The 17016-nt window shown below is 56.7% G+C and overlaps 1 protein-coding gene across 1 annotated transcript in view; it reads left to right on the top strand.

Moving 5' to 3' along the window:
* TRMT44 (tRNA methyltransferase 44 homolog (S. cerevisiae)) overlaps positions 1043-17016 on the top strand; it is a 28603-nt gene continuing 12629 nt past the window's right edge. Inside the window, 9 exon segments of the mRNA XM_021100950.1 lie at positions 1043-1710; positions 3210-3324; positions 6590-6809; positions 9375-9443; positions 9993-10100; positions 11721-11792; positions 14373-14400; positions 14403-14478; positions 16696-16879. Coding sequence (XP_020956609.1) covers positions 1074-1710; positions 3210-3324; positions 6590-6809; positions 9375-9443; positions 9993-10100; positions 11721-11792; positions 14373-14400; positions 14403-14478; positions 16696-16879 — 1509 coding nt within the window. The 5' untranslated portion in view covers positions 1043-1073.

The raw sequence follows: 17016 nt of genomic DNA, 5'->3' as shown, positions 1-17016 counted from the left end.
AGTGCTCTGGGGACATTGGAAGAACAGGTCTTCAGAATCAGATATTTTTAGAAGATTTTATGTACTCAATTCTTGCATCTCCGTATATCTAGAAAAACAAACACTAAACTCCTTCATGGTGATGTCCGCTCCTTGTGACTGGTAGTGACCTTCAGGATGTCAGCAACAAACTTTTGTAAAACGTGTGTGTACTGTATGCCCCCCCACGCCTTTATCATATCCTGATATTCCTCCTTTTTGCTTTGGGTAGTATTTCAGAGCTACAGCCCGGGCTGTAGCTAAGGACAAAACAAAGAATGTCACGGTCATCTTCAAATGCAGCCACCTCAGAGCCAGTGAGCCCTGCAGTTTGTGAAAACTCAGGATCCTGGCCCTGATAGCGGAGGTGCATATCAAAGGAATGATTTCAGTGAGCCCAGGCCTCTTTAGTTTCTGCTACCTGCCCTTTGCGGCCAAGACTCCCATATATCCTAGCTCCCCCCTCGCCTCCTTGGAGAGGTTTCTCAGGGCTACCTGAGATGCTGTCTTCTGGGCTTAAGTCCTAATTTTGCCCCAAATAAAACTTAATTCTAAACTTTCAGGTCGTGCATTTTTTTTAGGTCGACATGCACCAGCTGCAACTCTCCCACACAAGAAAGCTGCCAGGGCGAAAATGGAGAAGCGCGAGTTTTCACAAGAGGACTAATCCTGGACACCCACGAACGTGGGCTCCTTGAATCTTGATCAGTAATCAACGCTGGACACAATCAGATGTCAGATGCTGGGATTACATTTAAGATTCCGCAAACACACCACCTCCAAATTCTCCCACACTCAGCTCAGGTCATGTTACCATCCCGCGCCAACACCCTTGGACGGAGCCCAGGATAAAACACAGGTTAAATTCCTCTGCCAAAAACGCCAGGGTAAGGCTGCCAGGGAAACCAAAGCGGAAAAGTCACGGGCCCAGCTCATTCCCCATCATTTCCGGCCCTAGCGCACCGCCCCTGTGACGCAAGCACGGCGCGCCGCGATGACGGCACGCCGCGCTCTGCGTCATCGCGGCGCGCCGCCGGGCGCTCAGCAAGCTGACTATGGCGGAGGTGGGCCGGGCTGCCGTGAGCGATCCGGGTTCGCTGCTCCCGGAGGGCTTCTGGGCGGCGGTGGCTGTGTGGGTGGAGAGGCCGCAGGTGGCCAACAAGCGGCTGTGTGGCGCCCGCCTGGAGGCCCGGCGCAGCGCCTCCCTGCCCCGGGCTGAGGCCCGCGGCCCTCGGCCCAGCTCGGGCCCCGAGCCGGAGGAGAGGGCCGCGGCGGGATGCGCGCCCGAGGGGGGCCTGGGACCCAGCCGGCGTTTCCCCCAGGAGGGCTCGGAACCCCGGCCCAGCGCAGCCCCGGAGCAGGACCCCCACCAGCCCCAGGTCGGGCGCCGGCGTGGGGACGACCCGAGGGAAGCAGCCGCTGCGCCTCTGCTCGCAGGGGCCCCCGGCCAGCGCGGCCAGGCTGAAGCCGAGGAGGGTCACTTCCCCGCCCCAGATCTGGATTCTATCTGGAACGATTTCTCACAAAGCCTCGCCGGCGACGATCGAGAGATGCTAAACTTCCTCACCGGCTCGGAGGCGGCCTCGCAGCAAGAGGCTCAGCGTGAGCTGGTCCTGATTCTCAGAACCATCATCCCGAAGGCGAGCCCGCGTTGCCCGCTCGGTGCTGCGAGGAGAGAAATGGTCGTGCAAGGTAAGAGTATTTCTGAGAGTGGCAGGTGTCAGAGATAAACAGAGCCACGCGCGCTAAGGTGACAGGGAAAGATTTTAATTGGTGGTACTCTGTCACAGTAGGAAGAGGAGTCCAGCGTGAACTGAGCAGCCGCTCCCATTTGTGCAGAGGTGACTGGCCGTTTTAGAGGGAGGGTAAGGAAATAGGGAGGGGTGGGGGCTGGTAGAGTCGGGGAGGCCACACATCAGCAGAAAGCAGGAGAGGTGGGGGACCGGTGTAGGAACGTGATCCGGGTTTGGTAACGCTGCTTAGGGAAGTCAGGGCCTCCCCTCCCGCGGGGTGGGCCCCCAGGGGCTCCCATTCAGATGTGGGCTGGGACGCACAGTTCTCCTGTCGCCTTGAGTTTTCTCAGGCACTTCAAGGGGGCTGGGGTCATGCTAGGGGTGAGGTCTTGAACTTTGGGGAACTTGAATAGTGTTTGTTCAAGGCTTCATAGGCCACAGCTGAAGCCTCTCTGAGCCAGGCTGAGCACCTGGCTGGTTTGGCCAAGAGGAGAGTCATCCGCAGAGGAAGCAGAATAAAAAGCGGTCAGTCGGTGACAAGGCGCTAGGGGCACGTAGAGATGCATGTCCTGCGTACAGAGGGTGGGGTCATTGCCTGGGCGGTGCCTGGAAGGTGAAGGCGCGTGGACATTGAACGGCAAAGAGCAGTTTAGTAGGTTTAGGGGTAAGGGAGAAGGCCGGCTCCCGGGGAGCCCACAGAGGCCTCCCCCATCTCTCCTTCCTGAGCCTGGACGCCCCTTGCCTTCTGCGGCTGCCTCTCCTCTGCCTCCGGTGGAGGCGGCTCTCAGCTTTCCAGGGTCCGTGTGACTAGGTCGAGCCCCACTGTAATGCAGAGGCCACTCTCTCTCTTCTCAGCTCTCTAACCCTAGTCATGGCTTTTTGCCACGTAACCCGGTGTAGTCACAGGCCTGGGTGCTAGGGTGTGGGTGTCTCTGGGGCTGTTCTGTCACCCCCGGGAGGAATGCTGAGATGCTCCTAGGTGCATATCTGCCCCTCCCCCTGTATGGGAGGCCTCTGTGCCCCCGTAAGACTCCTCCAGGTGTCCCCTCTCCAGGAGGCCGGCCCTGGCGCCCAGACTAGTTTAGGAGCCCTTCCGGCTTGACCACCTCTCACACGTCACGTCTCCTGGACCCAGGGGATCGGCACATCAGTGCCCACGGGGCCGCCTTCAGCCTCGGGCCTCCGCCAGCTCCCGTGGGCTTCCCGGGGGAGGAGGGCTCCCCGGTCCTCTTCCCAGGACACGTGCTCCTCCCCACGAGTGCCCTTCCAGGGCCACCTCTGCCCTCTGCTCGCAGGGAACACTGGCATCCGCGGGTGGGCAGGACGCCGCAGCAAATCAGGTGGGAAGAGCCTTGGGGACTGAAGGCACAGCCCAGCCCAGCCCATCTGTGACCGTTTGAGGACCACTTCCGATCCGACTCTGGACTGAGCGCCTTTGTCTTACCTTTTCCTCCCCAGATGTCTGCGGTGGAATGGTAACTTTTTTACCCCTGGAAGAAGATGTCGACGGGAACTTAAGGGTTAAGAGGAGCAGCGTGTATCAGGTTCAGCTCAGTCGCACCGAAGGAGAATGGTGAGCCATGGATGACATTCCTTCTCTCTCAGCGAGGCATGCTTTTCGTTTTCCTTACGTGGCTGTAAGATTCGGGTCACCAAGGAGCGCTGGGGACACTCCGAGGTAGTTCGGGTTTTGGGGATGTGCCTCCTGGTTGGCGTTGCCCTGACATGTCTTTCTCCCTGTGGGCACCAGGTGGTCACAGCCTGGCTGGAGTCTCAAGCCGCTACCTTCCTGTAGCCTTGATGGTTATTTGTACCTGGTTCTAGGACCGGATTCAGGCGATTCTCTTGTTATTTTGTGTCTTTCTTTCCTTTTGTCTTTTTAGGGCTTCACCTACCCGCGGCATATGGAAGTTCCCAGACTAGGGGTCAAATCGGAGCTGTAGCCGCCGGCACACGCCCCAGCCACAGCAATGCAGGATCCGAGCCCCATCTGTGACCTACACCACAGCTCCCGGCAACGCTGTCTCCCTAACCCACTGAGCGAGGCCAGGGATCGAACCCGAGTCCTCACGGATCCTAGTCGGATTCATTTCTGCTGCGCCACGACGGGAACTCCTCCATTTGATGTTTTTAAATGAAAAAGTCAGAGGAGCGGTAAGTTCCTTCAGTGCTCCACAGATGTTTCCTCGGAGCTGCGTCGGTCTGTTCTCTGGGGAACGACCTTGGGACCACGTCTGTGTAGCTGCAGGGAGCTCTTGCATGCGGTTTCAGAGGGAGCCCTGGGGTACAGTGGGAAGTGCTTGGTTTTGGGTAGCAGATAGACCTGGGGTTCCCACCAGCACTGTGACTCTGGGCGTGGTGTCGCCTCTGTGGCCCTCAGTCTAACTTAGGAAATAAATCATGATTGCGCCCCTGAGGAGGGGTGGCTGTCACAGGGACCTGTTGCAGCTGTTGCTTGATGGGACACTCAGGGTCGGCCCCGGTGGAGCCTTGTGACAGTTGCCCAAGGTCCCCTGACGAGACCTGCTCATCAACCCAGGTCTCCAAGTCAGCGGTGCCGCAGAATTCAGAACGAAGAGACAGAGAAAGAGAGTGGGCATCAGGGGCTCCCGCCTTCGAGCGGCAATAGGCGCCCTCTGAGCCGAGGCAGGAGTTTTAGTGGCTCTTTTCTCCTTCCTTGCACGTCCAGGAGCCCACATGGCATTTACACTGGCACTGATCACGGCTACAGGTGTGCAAGGCCCAGAGCCTTTGTTCTCACAGAGGCTGTGAAGGGTTACAACCCTCCAGAGAAAGATGACGCTGTTTCTGCTTAAGGCTCTTCCGCCCTTTCCTCCCGCTCCCTCGGGGTTCTGGTCCTGAGACCAAGATGTCAGTGGCGTCGCCTCACGACATCTGGAGTATTCGGCCACGTGCTTTCAAGCAGCCCTCGCCCGCTGTGCATTTCCCACCTCACTCCCTTTCCCCAGGGGTCTGGGCAAGTCTGGTATATTTTGCAAGCCGAGATTAGCGTCCTTCTTCAAGCGCCATCTCGTTTCATGATTCGCTGTGGCCTGTGTACACGCATGTCTGGCAAATTTCCAACAGTCCCCAAGGGGCATTTGCCCTGAGGCCCCCCCCCCGTCCCCCACTTGTAGGAAAGTGGGGGAGTGAGGGCAGCCCCCCGGGAAAGCTGGGGTCCCTTGTCTGCAGGGGGAGCCACTGAGCATGGCTGGTGCTCCCATCTTTCCAGGCTGGCATTTCCTGTCATTGCCCTGCTGGGCAGCTGTCCCTTAAGTTGCTTTGGGCACTGGTCACACTGTGGGGCCAGATACGTGGCTTTCTTGGCAGAGCACGATGACATGATGTTTGGTGGCGGCTGTAATGGGCTTGGTACTCGGGTCCATGTGTTCTTGCAGCAAGATGTGTCACATGCCCCCCCGGGTGTTGGTGCTGGGCAGGAGGGGGCATCACGGCCTGTGGGCAGGAGACAGACCACAGCTCCATGCCAGGTGGCACTGAGCATCATGTGGAGGAGTGAGGCAACTTGGGCTCTGTTCCAGGTCCTCTCCTTGGCAAAGGCAGCACTGTGCCCAGTGTACCAGGGCGGGTGGGGAGGCCCCTGAGGCCTGGGCAGATGAGGGGGAGCTGTGGGGACCCCTGGGGGACACCTGGGAAAGAGCAGGAAAGGCCTGAGGGCTGTCGGTCCCAGCAGGACAGCTTCCAAAGGGAAGCGATGGAAGGCGAGTGGCCAGCGTCCTTCCCAGGCCTCCAGCTCCGAGTGCCCTGGGCTGCGCCTCATGGAGATTCAGTGCCTGTTACTTACGGGAGCAAGTTGTGTCCCTCTGATGTGTGTGGTGGCAAAAGCCTGACAGTCCTGCTCCTGCCTAGCCGCTGCCCCAGCTCTGCCACTCACCTGCTTGCTGCCTGGCCGGGGCTTCTGCTCCTTCCCCTGTTGGGTGCCACCTCCTTTTTTGCAGCCCAGCAAACCTGCTGCTTCTCCCCTTCCCTGGGGAGGGTGGGTGTCAGGATTGGGCCCTCTTGCTGTGTGTTTACGCCGCACACAGACAGCAAGTGCTGCTGGCAGCTGGGGCGGAGCAGGGGCTGGGACAGACAGGGCTGTGGCAGAGGACACACGGTGGGCGGGATGGACAGTGTCCTCAGCCTTGCGACTGAGCATTCAGCTTCCTGGCCGGGAGGTCCTTGGTGGACCAGCGTTCTCCGTCTGGGTTGTATATGTGAAAGAGGTGAAACAAGGAAGAGTTCAGGAAATCAGGAGACAGTTTAGAATCTGGCTAATTGGTCCCGCTGGAGGGGCGGGGGGCTTTGTGCTTTGTCTGTCTTTCTGATGGGCTTCCTAAGATGGGGAAACGCGTTGTTCACAACGGTTGCAGGAGAGGAAGCATCCTTTCTGCTTTTTTTTTTTTTTTTTTGCTATTTCTTGGGCCGCTCCCGCGGCATATGGAGGTTCCCAGGCTAGGGGTCGAATCGGAGCTGTAGCCACCAGCCTACGCCAGAGCCACAGCAACGTGGGATCCGAGCCGTGTCTGCAACCTACACCACAGCTCACGGCAACGCCAGATCGTTAACCCACTGAGCAAGGGCAGGGACCGAACCCGCAACCTCATGGTTCCTAGTCGGATTCGTTAACCACTGCGCCACGACGGGAACTCCCCTTTCTGCTTTTTTAAACGTTTTTGTATAAGATGAAAGTTCTGTAACTAGTTCCAGATTGTTTTCTGCTTTGGGTAAAATATTTTGTAACTGTAGCTGTCTTAACTTCTCTCTTGGCAAATAAATGTGTAATTTAAAAGAATTGAAACCAGCTCGGCTTATTCCTGTTTCTCTTATTTTTAAAGGTTCATATCTGTTTTAATTTTCTGTCCAGAAAGATGGCATTCGGATGGCATTGTCTGTCCCAGACCCACCTGGCTTGGGGGAGAATTGCTGGCCAGGCTGGCCAGGTGGTGTGTGGGGAGCAGGCAGCGTGGATTCAAAAGCACCCTGTCCCTCATCCCCATCGGGAAGTACAGCCAGGTCTACCAGGAGCTCAAAGCCAAGTATAAGGACATGGTCAAGGTAATTCTGGGGAGAAAGGTGTTCTGCCCCCCCCCCCCCGCCCCGCCCCGGCTAGATGGGGTGTATACCGGACGGAGTACGCAGGTGACACTGTTTTCCCTGTGTACCTTCTAGGTCCTACAGACGCGGACCTTAAGTCCACATACACCCACCGAAGCCCCCTGGTTGCAGGCTGTGCTTTGACATACTTGGCGGGGTAGGGGCGGCGCAGACCACAAAAACACTGGCAACTGTGTTACGGAAAAGGATTGTGCTTTGTTCGGTAGTTTGGTTTTGTGCATTAGTTTTGTTCACGAGAACAAAGGGGAGATTTTTCATTTAAAGTAATTGAACATTATAAAGTCGTTAGTAAATCACTGTAATTCTTTAGTGTAAACATAAAGGTATTTTAAGAAAATACATGAAAAATTGAAGCACAAAAGCATATATTCTCAAAAAGGAGAAAAGTTTTGTAAAATGTTCTTAATTTTACATCTAAAATGTAAAAAGAAGGTAGCAGCACACACGTGTGTGTTCAGAACACAGCTTAAGAGAGAGAGCACCACAAGCAGATCTCGAGTGACTGTGCTTCGCACATGTGGTACTTTTTACAAATTGAGCGTTTGTATCCGTCCTGCCCGGAGTCACCCTGTTGGCACCATTTTCCAGCAGCATTTCCTCGCTTTGTGTGCCTGTCACATGTTGGTAATTCACGCAGTATTTTACACGGTACGTTCGCTAGGGTACTGTGAGCAGAGACCTTCGGCCTTGCCGCTGCAACTCACTGAAGACCCAGATGGTGGGTGGCATTTTTTAGCAAGAAGGTTTTTTTTGGTGTTTTGTGTTTTTTTTTTGCTTTTTAGGGCCTCACCCGCAGCATATGGAGGTTCCCAGGCTAGGGGTCCAATCGGAGCTGTAGCTGCCGGCCTCCACCACAGCCACAGCAATGCCAGATCCGAGCTGAGTCTTCGTCCTACACCATAGCTCACAGCAACGCTGGATCCTCAACCCACTGAGCGAGGCCAGGGATTGAACCCATAACCTCATGGTTATTAGTCAGATTCATTTCCACTGACCACTGTGGGAACTCCTAAGAAAGCTTTTTTTTTTTAATTGAGGTACATACATTGTTTTTTAGACCTTATGCTGTTGCACACTTAATAGACTACAGTGTAGTGTAAACATAACTTCTTTGCCCTGCAAATCTGAAGAACTGGCTTTACTGTGATGCTCCCTTTGGGGGTGTCCGGAACCAAACCCTCAGTATCTCCAGGTGCCTGTGCTAATGTCGCTGACCGCCATCCGCTCCTCCTGGTCTGTCTCCGTCCTTTCTTCCAGAAGTAACCACAGCTTATCATTTCTGTGTGGTTTTAATCCGTCCCCTCTTGCCGTGTAGCAAAGCCCCTCCCCGCCCCCAAGTCTCAGGCGTGACGCAGTGACCACTGGTTCCCGCAGGACGGAGGGCGGGCCCGGGCTGGCCGGCCTTGGCTCCCCTGCTCTCCCGGTCCTGGCCAGTGGCCCTTCATTGTCTTGCCGTGCGCACCTTTAAGAAGGCGCTTCTGTGGGCTTCCAGCTTTTAAAGGTGTCCCTGGTGACGTGGGGCGTCTGGACTGTCTGATCCGCCAGACCGAGGACGGGAATCAGAACACTCGACAGTGGCCGGTGGTTTTCCCTTGTCTGCCAGATGCCCGTCCCGCGCATTACTGTTTTATTTAATGTCAACTTTTATTTTCTGGCTGTACCCACAGCTTGCGGAAAGGTCCCAGGCCAGGGATCGAACCTGCTCCACAGCAGCAACTCAAGCCGCTGCAGTGACAACGCCAGATCCTCAGCCCACTGAGCTGAAGGACAGCTCCACACTGGCTGATTTTAGTCACGAGACCTCACACGAGCACAGCCATGGGCTTTATTCCGGCTTTGCAGAGAGAGAGACGGGACAAAACCGCCGAGTGACACCTGATGAGGGACGGGAGGTCCCTGACAGCGGCGGGAGCCCTGGCCTGACCCCTGTTGCTCTGCTTCCTCACGCCCAGCCCTCGTTTCCTTGCCCGTCAGCCTCGGCTACATCAGTGATGGGGTGGCGGAGCCGACGGCCACTTCCCTCATCTGAATGTCTCAATACGGAGCTCTCGTATTAAATAACAAACCTGACTAGCATCCGTAAGGACGCAGGTTCGCTCCCTGGTCTCACTTGGTGGGTTGAGGATCCGGCATTGCTGTGGCCGTGGTGTAGGCCGGAGGCTACAGCTCCGATACTGCCCCTAGCTTGGGAACCTCCATATGCTGCAGGGTAGCCCTAAAAAACAGGGAGTAAATAAGTATCTTAATACAATGTCTTCATTCCAAAATCACGCTTCGGCCTCCATTGCTCTCCCTGTGTCCCGTTACACAAATACCGTACGAGGTTTCCCAGTTTCCCATGTCTTTTATGCAGACCGCTTATTGTGAGAGATTTCTGCCTTTGAAGTGCCCTCATTCTGTGTCATCGCCCGATTCGTCCACCTTGACCTCTGCCTTGTGGGCGCACCTCAGCGTGTGAAGCGGGACGGGCAGGCAGTTTACATTTGGTCTTGAAAATTTTGCCAGGTGTGGCCTGAAGTCACGGACCCGGAGAAGTTTGTGTATGAAGACGTGGCAATTGCTGCCTACCTGCTGGTGAGACCATGTGTCGTTACGTTCATGTTCGTGGGGGCGGCGGCTACTGGCCGTTGAGGGTTTTATAGTTGTGTTGGCCGACGCCGCGTCCGCGCGTACATGCCTTCTTTAAACTCGGCATGGTGCTTTCGCATGACTGCAGAGCAAGTTCGAATCTGGAGCGTCACTGCCGACGCTCGAGCTGCAGCAGGACTTTCCTAATGAAGAGGCAGCCTGGACCACGGAGATGCTGCTGACGGGGCGGTGCGATGAGCGCCCGCCCCCGTTCTCGGGCTCGGGGTTCCTGGTTCTAGACCTGCCCTGGCCGGTTTGCGACCACCTAGGTTGGGGGCCCCTGGCCTCACTCGTCTCGATTTTCTGACCCACGACGCCTTTAGATTGGGCGGCAGCAGTGCCGCCCACCTCCCTCTGCTCACCTGGGCATATGCCCAGGTGAAGGCCAGGCCCCGTCCTGGGAGCGGATTTGCCGTCCCACGGGGCTTGGGTGTGCGTTACCCTGGGGTGGAGTGACTCCCAGACTGGCTTGCTTGGTGTTTGTGTGTTTTCCAGATTCTCTGGGAAGAAGAGAGAGCCGTGCGGGGAGAGACGGCTCGGCAGTCCTTTGTCGACCTCGGCTGCGGGAACGGCCTCCTAGTCCACATCCTGAGCAGCGAGGGGGTAAAGTGCCCGGGCTCTTTGTCGACCCTGGGCTGGAGCATCTTCAAGCCCAGCACGAGGCCTCTGTCTGCTGGCCCGCGCTGGATTCAGAGCGACTGGGTGTGGACGGAGTGGCGGGGCGGCTCGTAAGCAGGAGGCCGGGACAGCGTCGGGCTACGGGGACCCTCAGGACACGCTTAGCGGCCCCTGTGTTTTTGGTGTCAGTGATTTCTTTGGAGAACCCACCGCACCAAGACACGGGGCGGGGAACCAAGGCTAAGGTGGGCTCGCCCCTCGAGAAGCCTCCGTCCGAGCTCGGGACAGTCAGGGTCTACGCGTGTGCGTGGAGCGTGACGCTCGCTTCTGCCGCCGAGTCCTGGCCTGGGAAGCAGAGGCCGGGTGCTCACAGCAGCCCCGGCAGCGCCTGTGCCCGCAGCGCCCGCAGCTCTCCTCGCCCAGCGAGCTGGTCATCAGCAGCTCAGACTGGAGGGTGACAGCGGGGCTCGAAGCCCAGTGGCGTGGACCCTGGTGTCCTGCCCTGTGGAACAGACATGTTTGTCCTTGGTTCTGGGACTTGGCGTGGGGTCGTTAGAAGGCACTTTTTGAGGTGCTTTACGAGAAAATGAGTTTGTATGATGAGCCCTGTGAGCAGGTTAGCGCATCAGGTGGTGACCTGGGAGCAGGTGGTTGGAGGCGCGGGCAGGGCGCGAAGAGCTGCCTGTGCTCAGGGGGTGCCAGGTGAGGAGGCACCTGTCACCTGGAGGAGCAGGCAGCCTGAGAGCTGAGCTTGCCCGAGGGCAGAGGGGCCGGCTCCCTTTCCAGGTGTGTTGGCTGCGGCTGCGGCCCTGGAGGTGCTGCCACACTCTGGCCTGTTGACCGAGCACGGAGGTGCCGCAGTGACGAGACCTGCTCGTCAACCCAGGTCTCCAAGTCAGCGGTGCCGCAGAATTCAGAACGAAGAGACAGAGAAAGAGAGTGGGCATCAGGGGCTCCCGCCTTCGAGCGGCAATAGGCGCCCTCTGAGCCAAGGCAGGAGTTTTAGTGGCTCTTTTCTCCTTCCTTGCACGTCCAGGAGCCCACATGGCATTTACACTGGCACTGATCACGGCTACAGGTGTGCAGGCCCAGAGCCTTTGTTCTCACAGAGGCTGTGAAGGGTTACAACCCTCCAGAGAAAGATGACGCTGTTTCTGCTTAAGGCTCTTCCGCCCTTTCCTCCCGCTCCCTCGGGGTTCTGGTCCTGAGACCAAGATGTCAGTGGCGTCGCCTCACGACATCTGGAGTATTCGGCCACGTGCTTTCAAGCAGCCCTCGTCCGCTGTGCTTTTCCCATCCTCACTCCCTTTCCCCAGGGGTCTGGGCAAGTCTGGTATATTTTGCAAGCCGAGATTAGCGTCCTTCTTCAAGCGCCATCTCGTTTCTTTGATTCGCTGTGGCCTGTGTACACGCATGTCTGGCAAGCCTCCGACACCGCAGCGCAGGTCCTGTGCCCCACGGGCCTGGGTGTCCGCTCGCCGCAGCCAGGCGCTCAGGGTCTCGTGCCCGTGCGGCGGGCGGCGAGGCTGCCGGGTTTGATGCGTTGTTGCTCCTCTTTTATGATGTCCCGACCTAACCTTTGATTCCTCGACTTCGTCGTTGCAGCATCCAGGCAGAGGGATTGACGTCCGGAGAAGAAACATCTGGGACATGTATGGACCCGAGACGCACCTGGAGGTACTGGCTCGGTCCCTTCACCTGACCTCAGCACGGTGGTGCCCGGGGGCAGTTGGTTTAAGGACTGTGTCTCCGCGTGGCCCAGTCAGAAGTGCTGACCACCTGGCAATTCACGGTGACCCCGCTGCTCCGGGACCTGAGAGGGGGAGGCTGGCAGAGCCTCCGGTCAGGCTGGAGAGAGGTGCTGACCAGGCCGGAGGTGGCCTTCCTGCTGCGCAGGCCTCACATCCGGCGTGGACGCTCACCCGGCCGTGGGCGCCCACCCTGCCGGGACTGGGGCGGGCCTGTAGGGCCTCTAAGGGGCACGGCTGAGCCTGGAAGGGTGATGCTGCATCAGGGCTGGTGCCGAAGGTGGGGGCCCAGGGGACTTGGAGGCGGGCCTGATGATTCCACAGTGACCAGGCTCCTGCCTTCTGGGCGGGGGTGGGGGGCAGGAAGCCCACAGCTACACTGGGCGGGGTGGGTTGGGGGGCAGTAAGCACTAAAGAGAGACTTGGGGGGGCAGGGCGGCCCTCGGCTGGAGAGCACGTTGGCGACAGTCGGGTGAAGGGCGCGAAGCCGGGCGGGCGCGGCTGGTCGTCGTGCGGCTGTCCTGTGGGATGGACAGGCATCTGCTCTGGGCCACCCGGCGGCCTGGCTTCTGCTGTGACTGCCAGGCTGTAGTGAGGCCGTCACCCTTGTTGGGGTCCAGTGCAGCGCTGAGCTCTCAGGGAGGGGGGCCTCCCCGGGACGAGGCAGTCGGGGGTGGGGTCCGGCCTTTCCCGGCGTCGGCCTCTAGGCCAGGCCTCTAGGCTGCCGGGGAAGCGCTCAGCAGTGGGGCCGTGTCCTTGGCTCTGGGGCACCGTGGGGGCTTCTGCCCAGCTGCCCGCATCACCTGGAGACCTTTGTCCCCAAGCTCAGTCGCCTGGGTGTGACTAGGGCCCAGATTATCATCTGCCAGAGGGCAGGAGGCTGCTGGAGAAATGAAGCGAGCGTTCGCTTTTCCCGTGGGGGACGTGGGACACAGACAGTGGACAGGAGCGCGTGGCAAACACAGACCCTGGTCGCAGGTCCCCGTTACCCTTTGTCTCCTGCCCGCCCCCGCGAAGCACCGCTGTGCTCTGGAGACACATCTCACGTCTATCGTTTCATCTGCGAATAGGAAATCAAGTTTTCAAGACTATTTTTGTATTTTTTCTTTGCTTTTTTTTTTTTTTTTTTTTTTTGAGACTATTACTGCAAAAAAGGAAGGTTGGAGGAAGGGACGTTCACGGCGGTGGCCCGACACCTCCGCCTCTGCTCAGTTTTTCCATCATATGGTCGTACTTTGCTTTATGCTGCAAGGATTCGCATGTTGCCGTGTATTCATACATGACCCGTAAATTCAAACATCAGCAAATACGCATGAGAAGAGAAAGCGTGGGGAGAAGGCACCGCCCCGAGTGCGCCTCAGGGCTGGCGGTCTCTCCGGACTCAGCACGTTCTCGCCCGGAACTGCCGGGCTCCCCCCCTGGCAAGTTCTGGAGTTGGGCTGGGACAGCGCTGTCAGGACCCGAGACCCTTCAGTGAACACCCTACACCTGCTGCTAAGACGCGCCACGCCTCCCCGCTGCAGGGACAGTCAACCCCAGGGGCGACGCGACCACAGAAACCGCTGGACTTTCAGAGCCGAAGAAAGAGTTCCCGGGGCCAGAGGGCGGGCGGATCACCCTCGAGCCAGCAAACAGGAGGGCACTGCGTTCACGCTGACGTTTCAGGGCCACGCACGCTTTACCGCAAACCACAGCACAAGGGTCTCTGCAGGCCTGCTGGGTACAAGCCAGAACGTCACGTCGTCTTGGTTCTTAAGGGAGCCGACGGGCTTCTCTTTCCACGGACGTTACAACGCTGAAAACAGTATTTCAGTAAAATCCTGAGAATGGTCTGTGCATAATTTAAAAGCAGGAAAAACAAACTTTTGATGCTACTTATCCTTTATTCCTACCCATTCCAGATGTAAATTTGTCTGTCTGCCTCTTTAAATGGCTTATGTGTAAGCACAAATTACACTTAGTAATTTTACCTAATCACATTTCAAGTGCTCTTTCCAGCGTGCTAAACAGCAAAGCCTCACTTGTTTTTAAAAAAGTTGTCATTGCGGTTTTGAAGACAGCAGGCTGCAGAATTCGTTTCATATGGAGCTTCATTTCGTGACCATCACGACTCTGTCGTCAAAAGCACGTTTTTTCTTAAGAGCCTCTTGCTTCCATCAAATAAGGTTTTTGAAAGACAAGAAGCTGCGTCCCACGCCTGGCCGTGGAACATGCCTGCGCTTCGTTCCGAAGCTGAGGTCGCGTGAGCGTGTCGTGTTAGGCTCTCAGGCCCCGGCTTCCACTCACCCTTCTGCGGGCAGCATCGGCGCCTCGGGCAGGCCAGGCCAGGCCAGGCATACGCTTCCTCACTCCGGGCCCAGCTTTCGCCCTTTGCAGACGGGGACCCGCAGCGCGGAGGGGCAGGGCTGTGCCCGGTGGTCGTGGCTCTGCACGGGGGCGAGGCGGCAGCCCCAGCTCAGGAGCTCGTCCTTTAGATACTAGACCTTTCCTCTTGTTCTGTGTCTTTCAGGAATGGGCAGTCACACCAAATGATCAGACCCTTTCCCCGACGTCGACTGGCTAATCGGAAACCATTCCGACGAGCTGACCCCGTGGATTCCTGTCATTGCAGCCCGGTGAGTAGGTAGTGGAGCTGGTGCAGTGAGGGTGGGGGTGCCTTGTGCCTGAACCTCACCGTCCAAAACGTAGCCCCTGGCTGCTTGTGGCTATTGAGCACGGCAGGCGTGGCCAGCTCCGGTTGTTGAAATGATTTGGGGTGTATTGGGATAAATTAAAATAAGTTCTGGGAGCTTCCATCGTGGCTCAGTGGTTAATGAATCCAACTAGGAACCATGAGGTTGCGGGTTCGGTCCCTGGCCTTGCTCAGTGGGTGGGTTAAGGATCCGCCGTTGCCGTGAGCTGTGGTGTGGGTTGCAGACAGGCTTGGATCCCACGTTGCTGTGGCGCTGTGTGGTGTGTCTGGGAGGGTGCAGTAGTGCGTGTGGGGCGTGTGTGTGAGGGTGGCCTGTGTGATGGTTGGGGGGGTGTTGTGAGGTTTATCGGGGTATGGGTGGTGGTGGGTGTATGTGGTCATGGAGCGGTTGTGTTATCTTTCTGCCGAGTGTGCGTGTTGCGTGTCTCTGCGGTGGGTGTGCTGTATGGTTGTGAGTGTTGTTGGGTTGTGTCATTGTGTGTAGGAGGCATGTGTGCCTAGGGGTGTTTAGGGAGGCCCTTTGCTGTGGCTCTGGCGGGAGCTACAGCTCTGATTAGACCCCTGGCCTGGGAACCTCCATGTGCCGTGGGAGCGGCCCAAGAAAAGGCAAAAGAACAAATAAATAAATAAATAAAAATAAAACAAAATAAGTTCTGGAGTTCCCGCTGTGTCCTGGTGGGCTAAAAATCCAACTGCAGTGGCTCCGTCACTGTGGAGGTATAGGGTCGGGGTGTCGCAGCTGCAGCTCAGATGCAAACCCCGGTCTGGGAACTGCCATGTGCCTCGGGTGCAGCCGTGAAATGAAAATAACTAAGTAAATTCCACCTGTTTTCTTTTGCTATTTAAAATGCGGCTCCTGGGACATACACAATTACATCCACGGGTCACGCGTCCACACTGTTTCTGTCGGGCGCCATGACCGCTTCTGCAGTGTTTGCACCCACTGGCGCAAGCTCTGTCTTTCCTGGGAAGTTTTCTTCCGCTAACAGGAGGGTCTGTCTGTCCGTGTAAAGGTGCTCTCCTGAAACACGGGTCCCTTCAAGGGGGGAGCCGCTGCCCGTTGCCAAGTCTCTTTTTTCCAAGGTTCTTTGAGTATTTTACTTATCAACTATTTTATGATTGATTCATTGTTCATTTTTTACTGGTTTCCTCTACCATCACTTTTTAAAATTGAGGTGTTTGAGGTGTTGATTCCCAGTGTTAATATATATTTGTTTCAAGTATACACATTGCAATTAAAGCTTTTACAGATGAAGAATCTTTTCATTCTTATAAAACACGGGAATACTGGCTGTGTTCCCTGTGCTGTACCATGTACTCTTTTTCTTTTTTTTTGGCTTTTCTAGGGCCTCGCTGCAGCGTGTGGAGTTCCCAGGCTAGGGGTTGAATTGGAGCTGCAGCTGCCGGCCTACAGCACAGCCACGGCCACGCCGGATCCTCAACCCACTGAGCGAGGCCAGGGATTGAACCTGTGTCTTCATGGATCCTAGTCAGGTTCGTTGCTGCTGAGTCGCAGTGGGAGCTCCACAGGATATGATCTTGCAGCTCGTTTATGTTATGTGTAGCGGATTGTATCTTTTGCCCCCCAGCCCTGTCTTGCCCCCCGCCCCGCCCCGTAACTGCTGCTTGGTTCTCTGTATTTGTGAGTCTGTTTCTTTTTGTTGTGGTCATGCTCTTGTTTTATTTTTTAGATTCAGCACATAAGTGATAACGTACAGTGTTTGTCTCCATCTGGCTATGTCTTACGAAGACCTTCCTTCTGGATCTATTCTTCTGGCCTTTTTAGAATAATACAGGCCAAGAAGAAAGCCTTCATCTTGTAGTGCCCCCCTTTTGCTGTCCACAGCTGGAAATCTCCAGAAAGTTTTACGTTATGCAGTTGACCATAACTACAGCAGAGAAAACTTTTGCAGGAAAGTGATTAGAGTCCCGTGTTAGTGGAAAGACACTGCTTCACTGTCTCCCGGGATTAAACCGGGCACGGCTGTGATTCATTTTTGGACATAAGACCCTAACTTGGCCCGCAGCGTTTTGTTTGCATTTTGCCCTGAGGCCCCGTTGCCTCGTGGCTTCCTGTGCACTTTTCTGTCTTGAGTCTATTCAGGACGCTCAGTTTCTGTGCTGCTGGTTGTCTTTGCAGGTCTTCCTACAGCTGCCGCTTCTTCGTCCTGCCCTGCTGCTTCTTCGACTTCGTCGGGAAGTTCCAGCGGAGCCAGAGTGGGAAGACGCAGTACCGAGGGTACCTGGACTTCATCACAGAGGTGGGCTCCACCTGCGGTTTCCACGTGGAGGAGGACTGCCTCCGGATTCCGTCCACCAAGAGGGTGCGTCCTCCTTCCTGCCTGTCCCGGCGGGCCGAGCGTGGGTGTTCGGACGGGAAAGCGTGGCGCCTTCCTTGTCAGGGAACCACAGACAGCACGGTGACGTTGGAAGGCGGACTGTCCCAGAGGTGCCTGTGCTG

Source organism: Sus scrofa, chromosome 8 (genome assembly GCF_000003025.6).
Source record: "Sus scrofa isolate TJ Tabasco breed Duroc chromosome 8, Sscrofa11.1, whole genome shotgun sequence".
Lineage (NCBI taxonomy): Eukaryota > Metazoa > Chordata > Mammalia > Artiodactyla > Suidae > Sus > Sus scrofa.
Note: the sequence above shows the minus strand (reverse complement) of the source record. Positions and strands in the feature narration are given on the sequence as shown.